General features: G+C 35.7%; 1 protein-coding gene across 1 annotated transcript in view; it reads left to right on the top strand.

Moving 5' to 3' along the window:
* Positions 1-16,893, top strand: part of TAF4B (TATA-box binding protein associated factor 4b) — a 125,850-nt gene that overhangs the window by 51,217 nt on the left and 57,740 nt on the right. The window contains exon 10 of the mRNA XM_038543622.1: positions 13,829-13,998. Within this exon, the coding sequence (XP_038399550.1) occupies positions 13,829-13,998 (170 nt within the window). The remainder of the gene's footprint in view (positions 1-13,828; positions 13,999-16,893) is intronic.

Here is a 16,893-nt window from a genome sequence, read left to right as displayed (position 1 = left end):
CTTAAAACCTCATTGGATGGGTAAATCTGATTAGACCTAAGGACCTAAATTGAGTTTGCTTTATTCCAGAGAGAATTTGTGACTTTCTCATGGGAACCAGGGTGATTGTTGACTTGTGACCATTTAGTACCTGTTCTAGGGAACCTGACTTAACCCAGTAGTCTCAGATGCAATTCCTCCACTTTAACAGAGGTCCAGGAACTAGTGCCAGCCACAGGCATCTGCCCCTCAGGCAGTTCTACCTTTAGAGTGTGGTTATAGCTTATTTTTACTGACAGTTTTTTTGACAACTTCTGTGCACCCAACACTGGAATGAAAATGTCTTATCCTGGTCTAGTTAGAATGCCATGTAATTTCTCCACAGTAAATCTAGTCCACTTAGTGCCTGAAGCAAAAATGTCACCATTAGTATTTTCTCTGGGAAATTTCTAGCATATTACTTTTGCTCATTTATCTGTTGAGTGCTTATTGCTTTCTACACATATATATTTTTTGGAGAGTAATTCTTTGTTGTATATTATATTTTGTTGTATGTTATAAATATTCTCCTAATTTTGAAGTGGTAACTTTGTTTTTAGCATCTTTTTGTTTTAGAAGACTTAAAATCACAGTATTAGATTTATCACTCTCATGCCTATTGCTTTTGAATTTCACTGTAGTCTAAAAAATCCTTTCTCATTCAGAGTCCATAATGATGTGCTTCCATATTTTCTTTGAAGATATCTATATACACACATCACATATTTACATATATCTTTACATCTTCAATAATACTTTATTTTTGTAAATGTCTGTAGCAGACATTAGCTTTTTCCCAGTTGGGATGACATTAGCTTTTTCCCAGTTGGGATGCTTGTCTCAATGGTAGTTTCTAAAGAATCCATTATCCTTACTTTTTCTCGTTTGAGATGTCACCTTTATCTTGTAGTAAATTATTATTTATACAAGGATTCATTTGTAGAGTTTCATTTTAGTGCTGTGTTTTTATTTCTTTGTTAATATTTTTATATTTTCAATTATTATACCTTCATTATTTATTTTTTATCTGGTGGAGTAAATCCTATCTTTTTATTCCTTTTTTATCAGAGGTGTTTCCACTTTACCTTTGTTATTTTTCTATTAAACATGAATTTTAGAATGAGCAGGGCAGTTCTATGAAAATTTTGTATTGAGGTTATATGAATAGGTTGATTTAGGAGAGAATTGACTTTTTAATGGTATAAATCATCTTGAACCTATGTTAGGTTCAACAAACTATTAGAATTCAGTAAGGTCGTAGATAATAGAAATACTTAAAAAAAAAAAAAACAGTGGCATACACAAATGGAAGATTCTCTCACATTCAGGAAAACTAGAAGTAAGCAGATCATTGCAAGTATAACATTCCATAGGGTAAGGGACCGAGGCTTGTTGTTCACTTTCCTTTTGTTCTTCAGACACATAGTCATGTTCTTACTGTACAGTTTTTAGATAATGATATTCTCTGGACATTCTGTCCTCCAGTCTTCATTTGGCTTGGTCCTTTTTATTTTAGTTTAAAGGTGATCTCTCTAATTAGGGAGTCTCTGCGTAGAGGCAACCACTGTAAAGTAGCTTTTCAGTTACACCTGCTGTCTTGAGGCACTCATCTGAAAGTATCCTGTTTTTTTGTTTACCGTTCCTTTGGTTTCCCACTCCTTTTTAAATCTCTGAGAGTTTACAATAACTTTCGTTTATCGTCCTATACCTATTGTTTAGAACAAGGCCTAGTTCATAATAAGTATTCAAATATTTGCTGAAATAATGAATTTTTATAAAGAGAAAAGAAGGGTCTATAATCATAGCTATTTTTTAAGAGTCCTTTTATTTTTGCAGTAAGATACGTTTTTCATTTTGTATAATCCTTTATAGTAATTTTGGCCATATGTGGTTTATGCATATCTTTTTTGATGCGATGGCTTTTTTAGCTTAAGTTTGGGTTTTCTTGGATACTAAATATCAGTGTCACTTCAGTTGTTAAAGTGAAGCTTAAAATAGGCTCTTAATGTTGACTCTTGTTAAATAAGAGGAGGTAATAGTATATGCCATTAGATCTTGTCTTGACTTAACTGGATGAGGCTTAAAATCTACCAATTTTTTCAAAACTACTTGTTTAACTGAAAAAAATTTTTTTGTTCATGACTTTTTCCACTGAGAGAATTATATTTTCTATTCTGCTTGTCAGTACACCTGGGATGAATAAGGGAAGCTATATAGTATTTAAACACCAGAGGGTGCCAGAGATTCATGTTTTATTCTTCATATTTCAGGATCAGAAGTAACAAATATTACAGTACCTTTGCATGTTTGTATAGTTAACATCATTTAAACTCACTGGCTATTTAATGATAATAAGGAATTATTATTGTTTTTTTAAGATGATAATGCTTTAAAAATTTTTAAAGAGCTTTTATTTTTACAGAGAAATAATGAAGTATGGATGAGTAATGCATATATATTACTTCTGCTAGTTACAGTATTTTAACAGCTAGAGTTTAGTGTGATTTTTTTAAAAGTTTTATTTATTTATTTTTTTATAATAAATTTATTTTTTATTGGTGTTCAATTTACCAACATACAGAATAACACCCAGTGGTCATCCCGTCAAGTGCCCCCCTCAGTGCCCGTCACCCATTCACCCCCACCCCCCCCGCCCTCCTCCCCTTCCACCACCCCTAGTTCGTTTCCCAGAGTTAGGAGTCTTTATGTTCTGTCTCCCTTTCTGATATTTCCTACCCATTTCTTCTCCCTTCCCTTCTATTCCCTTTCACTATTATTTATATTCCCCAAATGAATGAGAACATATAATGTTTGTCCTTCTCCGATTGATTATAAGTTTTATTTAAAACACACTGTTCAAAAATAATGTAGGACAAGATTACATGCTATTGCCATAGATGATATTACTACATTAGCTTTAATGTCCTTTATTTCATATTGGAGGAATCAGATTCTATAGTGTTGATTAAACATGTGTTCACCTTGCTGCATATGTAATGGTTTCATCATGTGTTTATTAGTCTGCTTATCCTTATGTGTACAGATATATCAATAATATATTGTTATATAATATATGACATAATATATATGGTTAATCTTTCCAGAGCAGGGACTGACTTACACAGAAAACAGTGTCTAGTGACATAAACAAAACAAAACAAAAAGCAAAAAACCCTCTTATCTTGGAAAGATAAAGGAGAGAGAGAAGAAGCATCAGTGTGAGCTATGCCTATTAGCTCTAAATCTAGGATTAAAATTCAACAAAACATTCTTCTTGGAGGAGTTGCCTTAAGCTAGATCTTGATAGAAATTAAGTTCTTAAAATTGTTCACAGGGAAACTATATAAATGAACACTTGGGAGATGATCGTGAAGTCTTTCAAAGTTCTAGCTAGATTTTGTCATAGTAAAATGCTGTTTAGGAAAAAATTATGTTTATACTTAGATGCAGAAGAAGTGGAAAGAAAAGATAGTAGATATTAGAGGTAGATACACCATGAAGCAAAGGTTGAAGTTACATGGGCAGGAGATAGGGCATATCTCATTTACGTCATGGGCATCTTCCAAAAAGATCAGAGCCAAAAGACAGTGATAAGAGTAGGGTATCATTTATAATAAAACATTCTTAATAGTATTAATAATTTAATTGAAAATATATAAATAGAGAGGTAGGTGAGGGATGTGGTAAGTGGGTGATGGGCACTTGATGGGATGGGTATTAGATGTTGGCAAATTGAACTTAAATTTAAAAAATTAAAAATTAAAAAAGAAGATATATAAATATAGGAAGGGGGTTGTAGATGTTTTTAAAACAATTTATAAGTAAATAATTACTAGTATAGTACAAATCAACAAATTGAAAACTACCTAGGAAATTCATTGAAATTGTTCAGTTGGGGGCTTATCCAGAATGAACTCTCTGGATACTGAACCTTGGCAGAAATCTGTATTTTTTAAAATCCTCATCGTATTTCTGATTTCATTATAGGCTAGAGATTGTAAGTATGGGACAGCAGGTTCCAAAATGTGATCTATAAAAGATAGTTTTGAAATGGAGACTTTTTCAGGGAGTTTGTAAGATTAAAACTATTTTAATAATGATGATGTTGATGTTGTCATTTGCCTGATTTGGTATATTATTTGAATGATGGTTCAAAAGCCACAGTGGCAAAACTGCTGGCACTTTAGCATTAGTCAAGGCAGAGGCACCAAACTATACTAGTAGCCATTTATTCTTTACCCTCAGACACTCAGAGTAAATGAAAAGAAAAGAAGCTAGTTTTTTTTTTTAATGGTTTTAATGAGGCAGCAAACATTATTATTTTCACTAAGTCTCTACTCTGAAGTACACACATTTTTAATATTCTGTGTGACAAAATGGGAAACTTGCATAAAGCTCTTCTGCATGCCAAAGTCTCATGATTGTCTTAAGGACAAGTGTTTGTGCTTATGTTTCCTTTTTTTTTTTTTTAAGATTTTATTTATTTATTTATTTATTTTTGGAAAGAGAGTGAGCACATAGTGGGGAGGGGCAGAGGAAGAGGGAGAGAAGCAGACTTCCCGTGGGGTGCTGCAGATAGGGGGTGCTCTATCCTATGAAGTCCCCGCCCCTGCAAAAATCATGACCTAAGCCAAAATCAAGAGTTGGACACTTAACCAACTGAGCCACCCAGGTACTCCACCTGTGTTTCAGTTGTGAGCTAAACCACTTTTTTCATGGAGTACCATTTTTACTTGGAAGAACAAAGAACAACCGGAAAACAAACTGTGATTATTTAGACTTGGGAATTTGACATTTTTGTGAAAATGAAAAAAGTGAGCCTTGTCACTTCAGGGAAAACAACTGACAGCATTTTTTGCCAGTGATAAAGTTTGAGCTTTTCAAGCAAAAATTAAAAATTTGGAAAACTTGTATCCACTGCCATGAGCATAATATCTTCCTAATACTTAGATTTTCTGATTAGATTGGTGCAGTTACTAACTTGTGATTTAGGATTATGTGTAATGAGTCTAAATTTGGAAGATCTCTATAACTCAATGTACCAATACTTTTCAAATCACTAATATGTGATGTTACAAAATCATGCATCAGATCCATTCCAAGTGAAGAGAATCAATGGATATTAAAGAGATTAGAAAATAGTAAACAATGCCACCTTTTTGAGTAATTATTTTTAAATTTTGTTATTGTTGGTTTTCATTAAAATGTTTATGTTAATAATATGTAAGGGTTTTATTATCTTTAATATTCATTTTAAAAAATATTTTATTTAAAATTTTATTTTATTTAAGTTAATTAATTAACATATAGTGTATTCTTACTTTCAGAGGTAGAGTTCAGTGATTCATCAGTTGCATATAACACCCAGTATTCATTATATCACCAGCCCTCCTTAATGCCTATCACCCAATTACCTCATCTCCCTCCTCGCACCCCCACCCTTGAAGCCAGCTTTCAACTAGCCTCTCATTTATGGCAGTTAGAACCCTGCTCCTTTCTATATGAGGATGTTCCTAGGGAATCGCTGTATTGAACTTGAAGACACAAGACTTCAGGGACTGCAACTTTCACTTGCCTCTCACAACTTCTGTCAGGCATGTAGCTTGTTTCTGATTGTTCAATACAGCACTTTCCATAGAAACTCCTCACATAGAGTTGAGCTACTTTGTAATTCTTATAGGACAGAGGCTAGTTGAAAGTTGGCTTCAAAGCTTACTTACTTCTGAGAGTTGGGCAAAGGTACTGTCCCTCGCAGCTCCACATTCCACCCCAGCAACCCTCAATTTGTTCCTTATAGTTAAGAATCTCATATGGTTTGTCTCCTTCTCTGATTTCATCTTATTTTATTTTTCCCTCACTTCCCCTATGATCGTCTGTTTTGTTTATTAAATTCCATATATGAGTGAAATCATATGATAATTCTTTTTCTCTGATTGACTATTTCACTTAGCATAATACCTTCAGTTCCATCCACATCATTGCAAATGGTAAGATTTCATTTTTTTGATGGCTGGGTAATATTCCATTGTATTAAAAAAATTTTGTTTTTAAGTAATTTCTATACCCAACATGGGGCTTGAACTCATGACCCCAAGATCAAGAGTCACATGCTCCACTGACTGAGCCAATCAGGTGCCCCTAAATACTCATTTTTATTTCTAATAAAGTCCTGGTTTCTAATACAGTTTTCATTCAAAATCATGTAACAGGTACAGTTTTTACCTCCATCAATAAAGAATAGAGATGTAGAGATGAGTAGAGATGTAAAGAAATTCGTTCAAGATCATCCTTTTAATAATTGACAGAGCAGGGACACCTGGATGGCTCAGTGGTTGAGCGTCTGCCTTTGGCTCAGGGTGTGATCCCAGAGTCTGTGATCAAGTTCCGCATCAGGCTCCTTTTGGGGAGCCTGCTTCTCCCTCTGCCTATGTCTCTGCCTCTGTGTGTTTGTGTGTGTGTCATGAAAAAGTAAATAAAACCTTTTTTTAAAATGTACCAAATTCTTATTTAAAAAAATAATAATTGGGTAGCCCCGGTGGTGCAGCGGTTTAGTGCCGCCTGCAGCCCAGGGCATGATCCTGGAGACCCTGGATCGAGTCCCACGTCAGGCTCTCTGCATGGAGCCTGCTTCTCCCTCTGCCTTTGTCTCTGCCTCTCTCTCTCTCTGTCTCTATGAGTAAATAAATAAAATCTTTAAAAAAATAAATAAAAAATAAAAAAATAATAATTGACAGAGTAGGGACTAAAACCTTGGTCTCGTGCTGTAGAATTGGTGCTCTTAATTTTCATGACTCAGTATTTTTAAAGTGTGGTCCACAGAGTGTTTGTCCCAGTCACCTAAGTATGTTTAAGCAAAGATTCCAGGTTTGTGGTCTCCAGCCTAGTCCCACTGAATGCGTATCATAGGTACTATGCAGGTGTGTATTTGAATGCAAGACTTGTATTTTAAATATACTCCCAGGCAGTTCTTAAAATCACTAAAGTTAGGGAAATCCTGCAGTATGTTATGCTCCATTTGAGCCAAAAGAGGAAAGACAAAGGGAATTTCCTATGAGAAAAATAACTTCACAAAGGCATGGAAGGAGGAATAAACAGGGTGTTGTGTGAGTTTATGTGATTATAACTGAGGGTTTACCGTAGAGTATTGAAGTCAAAGTTGTCTTACCAGGGATTAGTAATCTAAAGGAAGAATTTAATCTTCTTAAAATAAATTTTTTATGCTTTCTAAACAAATTATTTATTAAACCAGGTAGTACTACATTTTGTACAATACTGAAAGGAAGAAAAGATATGCAGCGGAAAATCAAAGTTCTCCTTTGCGTCTTTTTCCCTCTGCTACGCAGGATCTTATTGTAGGGCCACGTGTTGTTAGCAGTTTCTTGTGTATCTTTCTAGATATAATCTTCTCAACACAGATGGTAGCATACAATACATAATGTTTTACATTTTGTTTTTTACAACTTAATAGTAGTCTTTGAGATTGTTCTCTGTTACTGTATAATCATTGTGATTTGAGATTTTTAACAAAATTACATAATGGTGGATAGTTAGGATATTTCCAGGGTTTTGTACTAGGAGAACAAAGCCACATTGGGTATCATTTCACATAATATCTATGAAGAGCTTATTCATTTTAAATTATCAGATAATATCAAATGACTCCATGGAGGTTAGATTTACAAATTACATTGAGCAGCAAAGCTTATTATAATAGCATATTTTCACATGTTCTGGTGAACATTAAAAAGTTTTTGCCAGTCTAACAGGTGAAAATTCTATTTTATATTTCTCTTATGAATAGACCAGAACATTTTTTTAAGAACAGTCTTATTTTTTTTAAAGATTTTTATTTATTTATTTATTCATAGAGACACAGAGAGAGAGAGAGAGAGGCAGAGACACAGGCAGAGGGGGAAGCAGGCTCCATTGCAGGGAGCCCAACGGGGACTCGATCCCAGGTCTCCAGGATCATACCCCAGGCTGCAGACAGCGCTAAACCGCTGCGCCACGGGGGCTGCCCAGAACATCTTATTTTTGAGTCATTTTAAAATTTTAAGTGAAAATTCATGCACTTTGTCCATTCTTCCATTGGATCATGGGGTTTTTTCTTAGTTATTTGTAGAACTCTTTCTATATTAAACTAATTCCTTTTCCATATGAATTACTTCCTTGAATATTCTGTCCAAAATCTAAGGACTGCTATTGCCTCTGTTTTACTGACAATGCAGGTCTAGAAAGATTATTTTGCTTTATTTTCATAGATAATAATTGGTGGTCAGGAATGCACCATAGGCAGTTTGATTCATCATTTTTACCCTCTGTTCTTCTAAGTACTTTGCAACAGATAATAGCATGTGTTCTGAACACATGGAAATTCCTCAATTATTTACCATTTATATACTACTGTGCTAGGAATAATAGAGATGAAGATGATATCTTTACTAATTTAATATATTTATTGAATATAATCAATAAAATAAGTCTAGTTGGAGTTTAAGAGAAACTTTAATGGAAGACAGAGTAAAACCTACCATAATAGATACAACATGCTCTCAGAAGTTGAAAATTTGTAGCAATTGGACAAATGCTTTAAAAGTATAAAAACAAAGGGGAAAAAAAAGCATGAAAAGAAAAATGTAAAAACAAATTAAACCAGTATTTCTAAATTAGGCATTTGAAACAGAACTGGGCTATAGCTCAAGTTACGGAAAGACATTAGAGCCAGAGTTTGAAGATGAGAACTGGAAAGGGGGAATGGCCTGAGCAAAGGCCAGAATCAGTAGGAGCTGTGTGATAGTGAGTAATGGGAGAGAAGAGTGCTAAGTTAAGGCCATTACCTGGAAAACCTTGAACATCAGATTAAGTTCCTGGAAACAAAAGAGGTTTGGAATAGGAAAAAAATATGATTCCCTGTACTTTAGAAGAACCGGTCTGGGACTGTTCAGACCTTAAGAGGGTGGAAGAGATTTAAGAAGTCAGACATAAGCAGTGGACAGCTTTATCAAAAGCTAAAATCAGTTTTAGAAGCCAGAATGCAAGACATTAATGATAATTGGGTAATGCTTTTTAAATTTTTACACAGTAACTTATTACACCTCACAGAATCTTGAATTGGAAAGCTTTATCTATAAGGCATTATTAAATTTCCTTTTTATCTTTTAAAAATAAAACAGATTATTTTGCACAGTATCTTCCTCAAAAGACACTGCGTTAGACCAGAAGACTTGAAGATGTAGTTTGGGGGCTCTCATTTTCTTCTCCTTTAGAAATAAAGCCAACCTAGAATCACAACTATGCTTCAACATCAAAGCCTTTAATACTGTCTTGACCTATCTTAGCCTTATTGATATTGCTGCTATCGCACTGTGTTGACTTTCCTTCAGTCTGCCTCCTTTCTTAGAGGAAGTTTTAAGTGGCTTGGGTGCTATATATTGTGTCACCTTTTCCTCTTCCCTCAGTAGGGGTCTTCGTCTATTCCTGCTGCCCTTTGTAACCATAGCAACTGACAGCTGTACTAGAGGGAGCTGTGTTCAGCTTAGGGCCAAATAGGAGGAGGGAAGGAAGGAAAGAACAAATCTTATTGGGCAGTTAGTTAGTTCCTTCCTTATTTCAGAGAAGGGCTACAAGAAGAGTCTTAAAAACATGGGACTATCTCATTGATGAATTCTGTTCAATTTTAGTACTATGCTAAGTGCTGGTAGTAAGTATGCTGGATACTGGTCTCTCCAGCCTGTGTGGGAGATCTCAACAGGGGTTATGCAGGAACCCTCCTATGGAACCAAGTTGCAGTTTATAAGGCCTATGTACCTGACACACTGAGATTGTAACTATGTGTGTAAAGCTATTTTTTGCATATCTTAAACAATTCTGATTTTCTTTTTAAGGGAATATTGGGGTTATATGTCTAAACTTCATATTTTTTACTTCCAGTTATCTTTTCCTGAATATTTATTTACTATTTTTAAAATATCATTAATAATTTTGATCGGGTAATCCATGTATATAGTACAACATTCAAAAGGTAAAAAAGAATACACTATGGTATCCCACTTCCCTATTTCCCTCTCCGGAGGAGAATTTTTCATGTATCTTTCCAGAGATATGTTATGCCCATATGCATACATGCATGTGTGTGTATCTTTTTTTCTCCCCAAAGGACAGTCTCTTTTCTACCTCATTTTTTTCCCTACTTCATAGTACACCTTGGCAATTGTTCTATATCAGATCAAAGAGAGCTGCCTCATTCTTTTAAGTAACTGAGAAGGACCTTAGAAAGCACCTAATCTGAGTTACCCATTTTTTAAAGGAAAAATTTGAATCCTAAGGACATTAAGTAAATAACTGGTTAGGTTTCTGTTTTGGAATAAACTGGCTCTGCATTGATATATAGGTGACTTTTTTCTTTTTTTTTTTTGGATAAGTTTTGTTTGCAAAGCAGGTTAAGTTTATAGCAAAATTGATTGGAAGATACAGAGAGTCCCTCCTAAATGCACACATGCATAGCCTCTCTCATTATCAACATCCCCCACCAGAGTGATCCATTTGTTACGGTTGACAGACCTGCATTGACAAGTCATTAAGCCTGTGGCTTACAGTTTGCTACTGGTGTAGTACATTCTATGGGTTTTAACAAATGTATAATGAAGGGCGTCTGGGTAGCTCAGTTGGTTAAGCATCCACCTGTTGGTTTTGGCTCAGGTCATGACCTCAGGATTGTGAGATCTAGTCCTGTATCAGGCTCCATACTCAGCAGAGACTCTGCTTCCCCTCTCCCTCTCCCGATGCCCCTCCCCCTTCTTCTTCTTCTTCTTCTTCCTCTTCTTCCTCCTCCTCCTCCTCTTCTTCTTCTTCTTCTTCTTCTTCTTCTTCTTCTTCTTCTTCTTCTTCTTCTTCTTCTTCTTCTTTCTCTCTCTCTCTCTCTCTCTCCCAAATAAATATTTTTTAAAAAAACCAAACGTATAATGATGTGTATCCAACAGCATAGTATCCTACTGAGAAGTTACATTGCCCTAAAAATTCTCTCTGTTCTGCCTATTCATCCCTCCTTCCCTGCCAATTCCTGGCAACCATTGGTCTCTTTTTTTTTTTTTTTTAAGATTTTTTTTTTTTTTAATTTATTCAGAGAGACAGAGAGAGAGAGGCAGAGTCAGGCGGAGGGAGAAGCAGGCTCCACACAGGGAGCCCGACGTGGGACTCGATTCTGGGTCTCCAGGATCAGGCCCTGGGCCGAAGGCGGCGCTAAACTGCTGAGCCACCCGGGCTGCCCACCATTGGTCTTTGTACTGTCTCCATAGTGTGCCTTTTCCTGAATGCCATGTAGTTGGAATCATACAGTATGTAACATTTTCAGATTACTTCTTTCATTTAATAATTTGCATTTAAGTTCCCCTCTGTGTCTTTTCATGGTGTGGACATCTCAGTTCTTCTTAGCACTCAATAGTACTTCATTGTTTGGATGTACCACCGTTGATTTATACGCTCAGCTACTAACAGACATCTTGATTGTTTCCACGTTTTGTCAGTTTTGTCAATTATCTCTGAAGCTGCTCTAAACATCTGTGTGCAAGTTTTTGTGTGGACATTAATTTCCAGGTCTTTTGAGTAAATACCAATGAATGTGATTGCTGGACTGTACAGTACAAGTATGTTTAGTTCTCTAATAAACTGCCAAATTGTCTTCCAAAGTAGCTGTACCGTTTTTGCATTACTACCAGCAGTGAACAAGAGTTCCTCTTGCTCCACATCCTCATCAGCATTTGATGTTGTCAGTGTTTGGGATTTTGGCCTTTCTAATAGGTGTATGTATAGTGGTTTCTCATTTTAATTCGTATTTCTCTGATGACAAGGATGTGGGACATCTTTTCATATGCTTATTTGCCATCTGTACATCTTCTTTGATGAGGCATCTATTAGGTCTTTGGCCCATTTTTTAATTGGTTGGTTTGTTTTCTTATTGCTGGATTTAAGAATTCTTCATATATTGTGGATAGCAGTCCTTTATCTGATGTCTTTTGCAGATATTTCCTCCTAGTCTGTGGCTTGTCTTTTCATTCTCTTGTGATATTTGGTGGATTTTGGGGGGGGGGGGGTTAAACTAATCTCTGCCCCCAACATAGGACTCCAACTCAACCCCAAGATCAAGAGTCACATGCTCTACCAACTCAGCCCACCAGGCACCCTTGAGACATGTTTTTTAAAATATTTTTTTAATCAGACCTTTTATTTTTTACTTGGATCTTGGTCCATCTTTGGGTTTATGGTTTTTACCATTCTTACACTTCAGATGTTTACATGTTTAGATGTTTCTGGAAATACTTTATGTAGGTGGTAAAATGATTCTTAGAACCATTTTAAGCATCCATACTTCTGACAATACCTCTGTGACATTTGATAAGGTGGAGTCCAACCATTTTGATATACTTTGTTTATATTGCATGTTTTATTTGGTTTGAAATAACTAAATTTAATTTTTTTTTCTTTTTCCCTTTGTAAAGACCTTTAAATGTTAGGCTTTTAAATCTGCTGTTCAGATCATAAGATCATTGTTCTATCTCTTTACTTTCAACTGCTGTGTCTAGCTCCTCCTTTCTTTTACTTAGGTTTTTGTTTTTTATTTTGTGGTTTGGGGGGGGTTGCTGTTTGTTTGTTTGTTTTAATCTCTTATATATGTTTGAGCATGGGCTCTTTCCCCCTCACCCCTAATGTGTTACTTTTTAAAATGGAACAACAGAGGCCTTCATTTCTTGTGTGCTTGACAATTATAATTTATTTCCCTTTCTCATGCACAAATGCATTACCACAGGGAGTTTCATAATTTAAATCCATTGACATGAGACCACATGATATACCATTTGGCCCATGCAATAAAGAGAAGCAACATTTTTTTCATATAATCATGTTTGTGTAAATTATGTTATGCATTGGTAGGTGAGTTATGATCGGTAACATGGTTATTATTACATATGGTGGTAAGGATTCTGTGAGGGAGTTTTCATATTTCTTTTCTCTCTCTTCTTCTCTACCCTTAAACATATATACTCTTCTTTGCACTGTAGCCATATAGCAATCCTGTCGGATAAAAACAACTATTTAATTTTGCTGGTACACTGCAAAGAGCTGAAACATATTTTGTGTTTTATATATATGTCATGTTAGTGTGTATGTTTGTGTCCTGTGTAATTTTAGATGTAGACCCTTTGCAGCCATTTGCTTGAGGATGTGGTTTAATGAATTTAATTGGTACAATGGAACACACCAAAAGTCTGCAGCAGAAAATCAAAACTAGTTTTAACCATTTGGTTTCAGAATAGCTAGTCAGGAAAGCTTCTTCTCAAGGATCTTTGTGTGGGTAAGGACCTTTCAGGATCAGTGAATTTCTGCTCCTCAGTGGAACAGTAGAGTGTACTAGGGAAATCTGATGGGCTTTTGATCATCTTGGATGAAAACAAAGAAGACTGTTTTCATTTCTTGTCTCTCATTGCAGGGCATTTGTCGATAACTTAGTTTAACCTACAAGTCCCTGTTGGTGTATCCATTTACTAAACTGAAAGATGGAGAGATGGGCACTAGAAGACAAAGTTGCTTCTGATTCATCTCTTGATATTAAATGTATGCTGATGGTTAGACACACCAATTAATTTTTAAAGACTTTCAGGGGAGGATAACTATTCTTCAGTTCTCTTGCTTGGATGAATTGAGTAAAATGATATCTTTAGTTATAAGAGGAGATCTATAATTCCTTGTTCTCTTAAATCATTCATATACATGTCAGCCACCACTACACCAAAAAGTTATCTTTTCTTTTGCTTAGAGATGAAGATGACATCAATGATGTGACTTCCATGGCAGGAGTCAACCTCAGTGAAGAAAATGCCTGCATCTTAGCAACAAATTCTGAATTGGTTGGCACACTTGTACAATCATGTAAAGATGAACCATTTCTTTTCATTGGAGCTCTGCAAAAGAGAATTTTAGACATTGGTAAGTGCAGACTTAAGATTATTGACCTAAGAGGACGGTCTGTTCCAGGGAAAGTGTTATCAAAAGAGGCAGCCTGAGTTGGTTTTCCTGAAACTCTGGGGCTTAAATAAGGCTCTGGAAATAATTGGGATTTCATGGGTATTACAGAAAGAAGTATTTCATTTTAAAAACTATTAACATAACAAATCATAACTTATGGTTTCTGGTTTAGATAATAGAAGTTAATATTTTACTTATATTTCTTAGTGGGAGAAAGATGTATATATTTTTCATGCAATGTATATATGATATACTATTTTTTTCTGTCCTGTTCCTTTCTTGGTTGGACTACACATATTTGTATACGTTAAAAATTCATGTTTATGAATTCTAGAAACTGCCAAGTACTATGAAATATAGAAATAGTCCCTTTTTACCTTCTCTCAACTCTGAAATTCAAACTCATCCTTACCTTAAAAGAACTAAATTAAAATATCGGATTTCTCCCTAGGTCCCCAAGTAGTTACTCAGTAGCTGCAGTATGTAGAAGGAAATGGGAGAGTATACTCCAGTTTTGTTCTGGAACCATACAGCTTTTTTGTTGTTATTTAATACCAAACTTGCAGTAACATGAAAGACTACATTCTTCCCCGATTGACTGAAAAACAAGACAGTTTGAAGAAAGATTATTGCATGTAAATGATCTAATTTCATGGTCCTAACCCTGGGACTTCTTGGAGTACCTTCTTCATCACTCATATCAAATTTGGGAGGTCAATACTTGTGACCTTTGAGTATACTTTAGTAAGGATCTTTATATTTTATATTGAAGCCCTATCTCAAAAATGTGAAGGTTTCTGATTTCTGATTTACACCCATAGTATTTTTAAGGACTACAAAGTATATTACTATTACATATTTGAAATCTGTTTCACAAAATAATAAAATGTTTGAGCTCCTACTATGTACTATACAGATTATCATTTTTTTCCTTTAAGATTTATTTATTTATTCATGAGAGACACAGAGAGAGAGACAGAGGCACAGGCAGAGGGAGAAGCAGGCTTCTCTCAGGAGCCCAAAGAGAGAGAGAGAGAGGCGGAGGCACAGGCAGAGGGAGAAGCAGGTTTCTCGCAGGGAGCCCCATGCGGGACTTGATCCCGGATCCAGGGATCATGCCCTGAGCTGAAGGCAGACGCCCAACCGCTGAGCCACCCAGGCATCCTTTTTTTTTTCCTTTTCTTTTTTTTTTTTTAATTTTTTATTTATTTATAATAGTCACAGAGAGAGAGAGAGGCAGAGACACAGGCAGAGGGAGAAGCAGGCTCCATGCACCAGGAGCCCGACGTGGGATTCGATCCCAGGTCTCCAGGATCGCGCCCTGGGCCAAAGGCAGGCGCTAAACTGCTGCGCCACCCAGGGTTCCCTTTTTTTCCATTTCTGATGTAACTTGGGTATCTGTTACCGTTCTTTTTAAGATTTATTTATTTGAGAGCACATGCAAGTGAGAGTGTGTGGAGAGGGTCAGAGAGAGAATCTCAAGCCGACTGTACTGAGACCAAAAATGGGGCTTGAGATCATGACCTGACCCAAAATCGGTTGTTGGACAGTCAACGGACTGAGCCACCCAGGAGTCCCTCTGTTATCTTTCTCTTTTTTTTATGAAAAACTAAAATTTACAAGCAGTCCAAAAGAATAGGAATTCAGAGGAGCTGATGATAAAATATTTGCTGTTTGTTTGCATTTTGTTTGACTTTTCTCCCAGCCCTTCCCTCTTCACTCCTTTGCCTTCTTTCCTCCATCTCTCTCTTATTCTCTTTCAGTTTCTTCTTTGCATATGTATTGTGTACTATACAGGAGCCAATTCCTTAATTTTGGTACAAGCATGATACTTTCCTGTGATGGTTTGAAAAACTCCTGGTATTGACTCAATGTAACCATATAATTATCTAGAGTTTTGGTAGAGTAGAAGTAGATACTTAACTTTTTATCAGTTCCCAACCCCCTGACAAATTTTATTTCTAGCTTGACTTAAACTTTGTTTCTATGATAGGAAAGTTTTTAGCACTAAAAGAACAGTCTGATCATTTAGGACAGGGATGGGCAACTTTTTTCTACAAAGGGCCAGATAGTAAAGATTTACCACTTTGTGGATCATGTGGTTTGTGTCATTACTGCTCAACTCCATTATACTGCAAAGGCAGCCATAGAGAATACATAAACGAATAGGCAAGACTGTATTCCTATCAAACTTTATACATAAAAAGAGACCAAATTTAGTTTGCCAACCTCTGCTTTCAAGGAGGATTCTGGGTGTAACTACTTGGTGTTTTCAGTCCTTAATAATTAAGCACAAATTTATCATTTAATATAATGGAAAATTGCAAAACTTCCTCTGAATTACCTGTGCTTTTTAAAAAACAAACTATAGAGTGAATAGAGTTAAGTATTTCTAAGAATGTTTTCCATTTATAGTAAAATTTCATCTTTACAGAACAGCTCAGAACCAGGACTATTCCTTAATAACAGAAACTATAAATTAACCCGAAGAAATCTGGGGCAAAAATTTTTCTATTTGAATAATATTGGTGGGGATCCCTGGGTGGCTCAGCAGTTTAGTGCCTGACATTGGCTCAGAGGATGATCCTGGAGTCCCAGGATCGAGTCCCGCATCGGGCTCCCTGCATGGAGTCTGCTTCTCCCTCTGCCTGTGTTGTGTCTCTGCCTCTCTCTCTCTCTCTGTCTCTCATGAATGAATGAATGAATGAATGAATGAATGAATGAATGAATAAGTAAACAAATAAATTCTCTCATGAATAAATAAATAAATAACTTGTAAAAATCTTTGAATAATATTGGAGAATAAATATGCCAGTGTTCTTCCTTTTTTGCTAATTACCTAAATTAAATTACACA

The sequence above is a fragment of the Canis lupus genome, chromosome 7, assembly GCF_011100685.1.
Source record: "Canis lupus familiaris isolate Mischka breed German Shepherd chromosome 7, alternate assembly UU_Cfam_GSD_1.0, whole genome shotgun sequence".
In the NCBI taxonomy this organism is placed as follows: Eukaryota; Metazoa; Chordata; class Mammalia; order Carnivora; family Canidae; genus Canis; species Canis lupus.
Note: the sequence above shows the minus strand (reverse complement) of the source record. Positions and strands in the feature narration are given on the sequence as shown.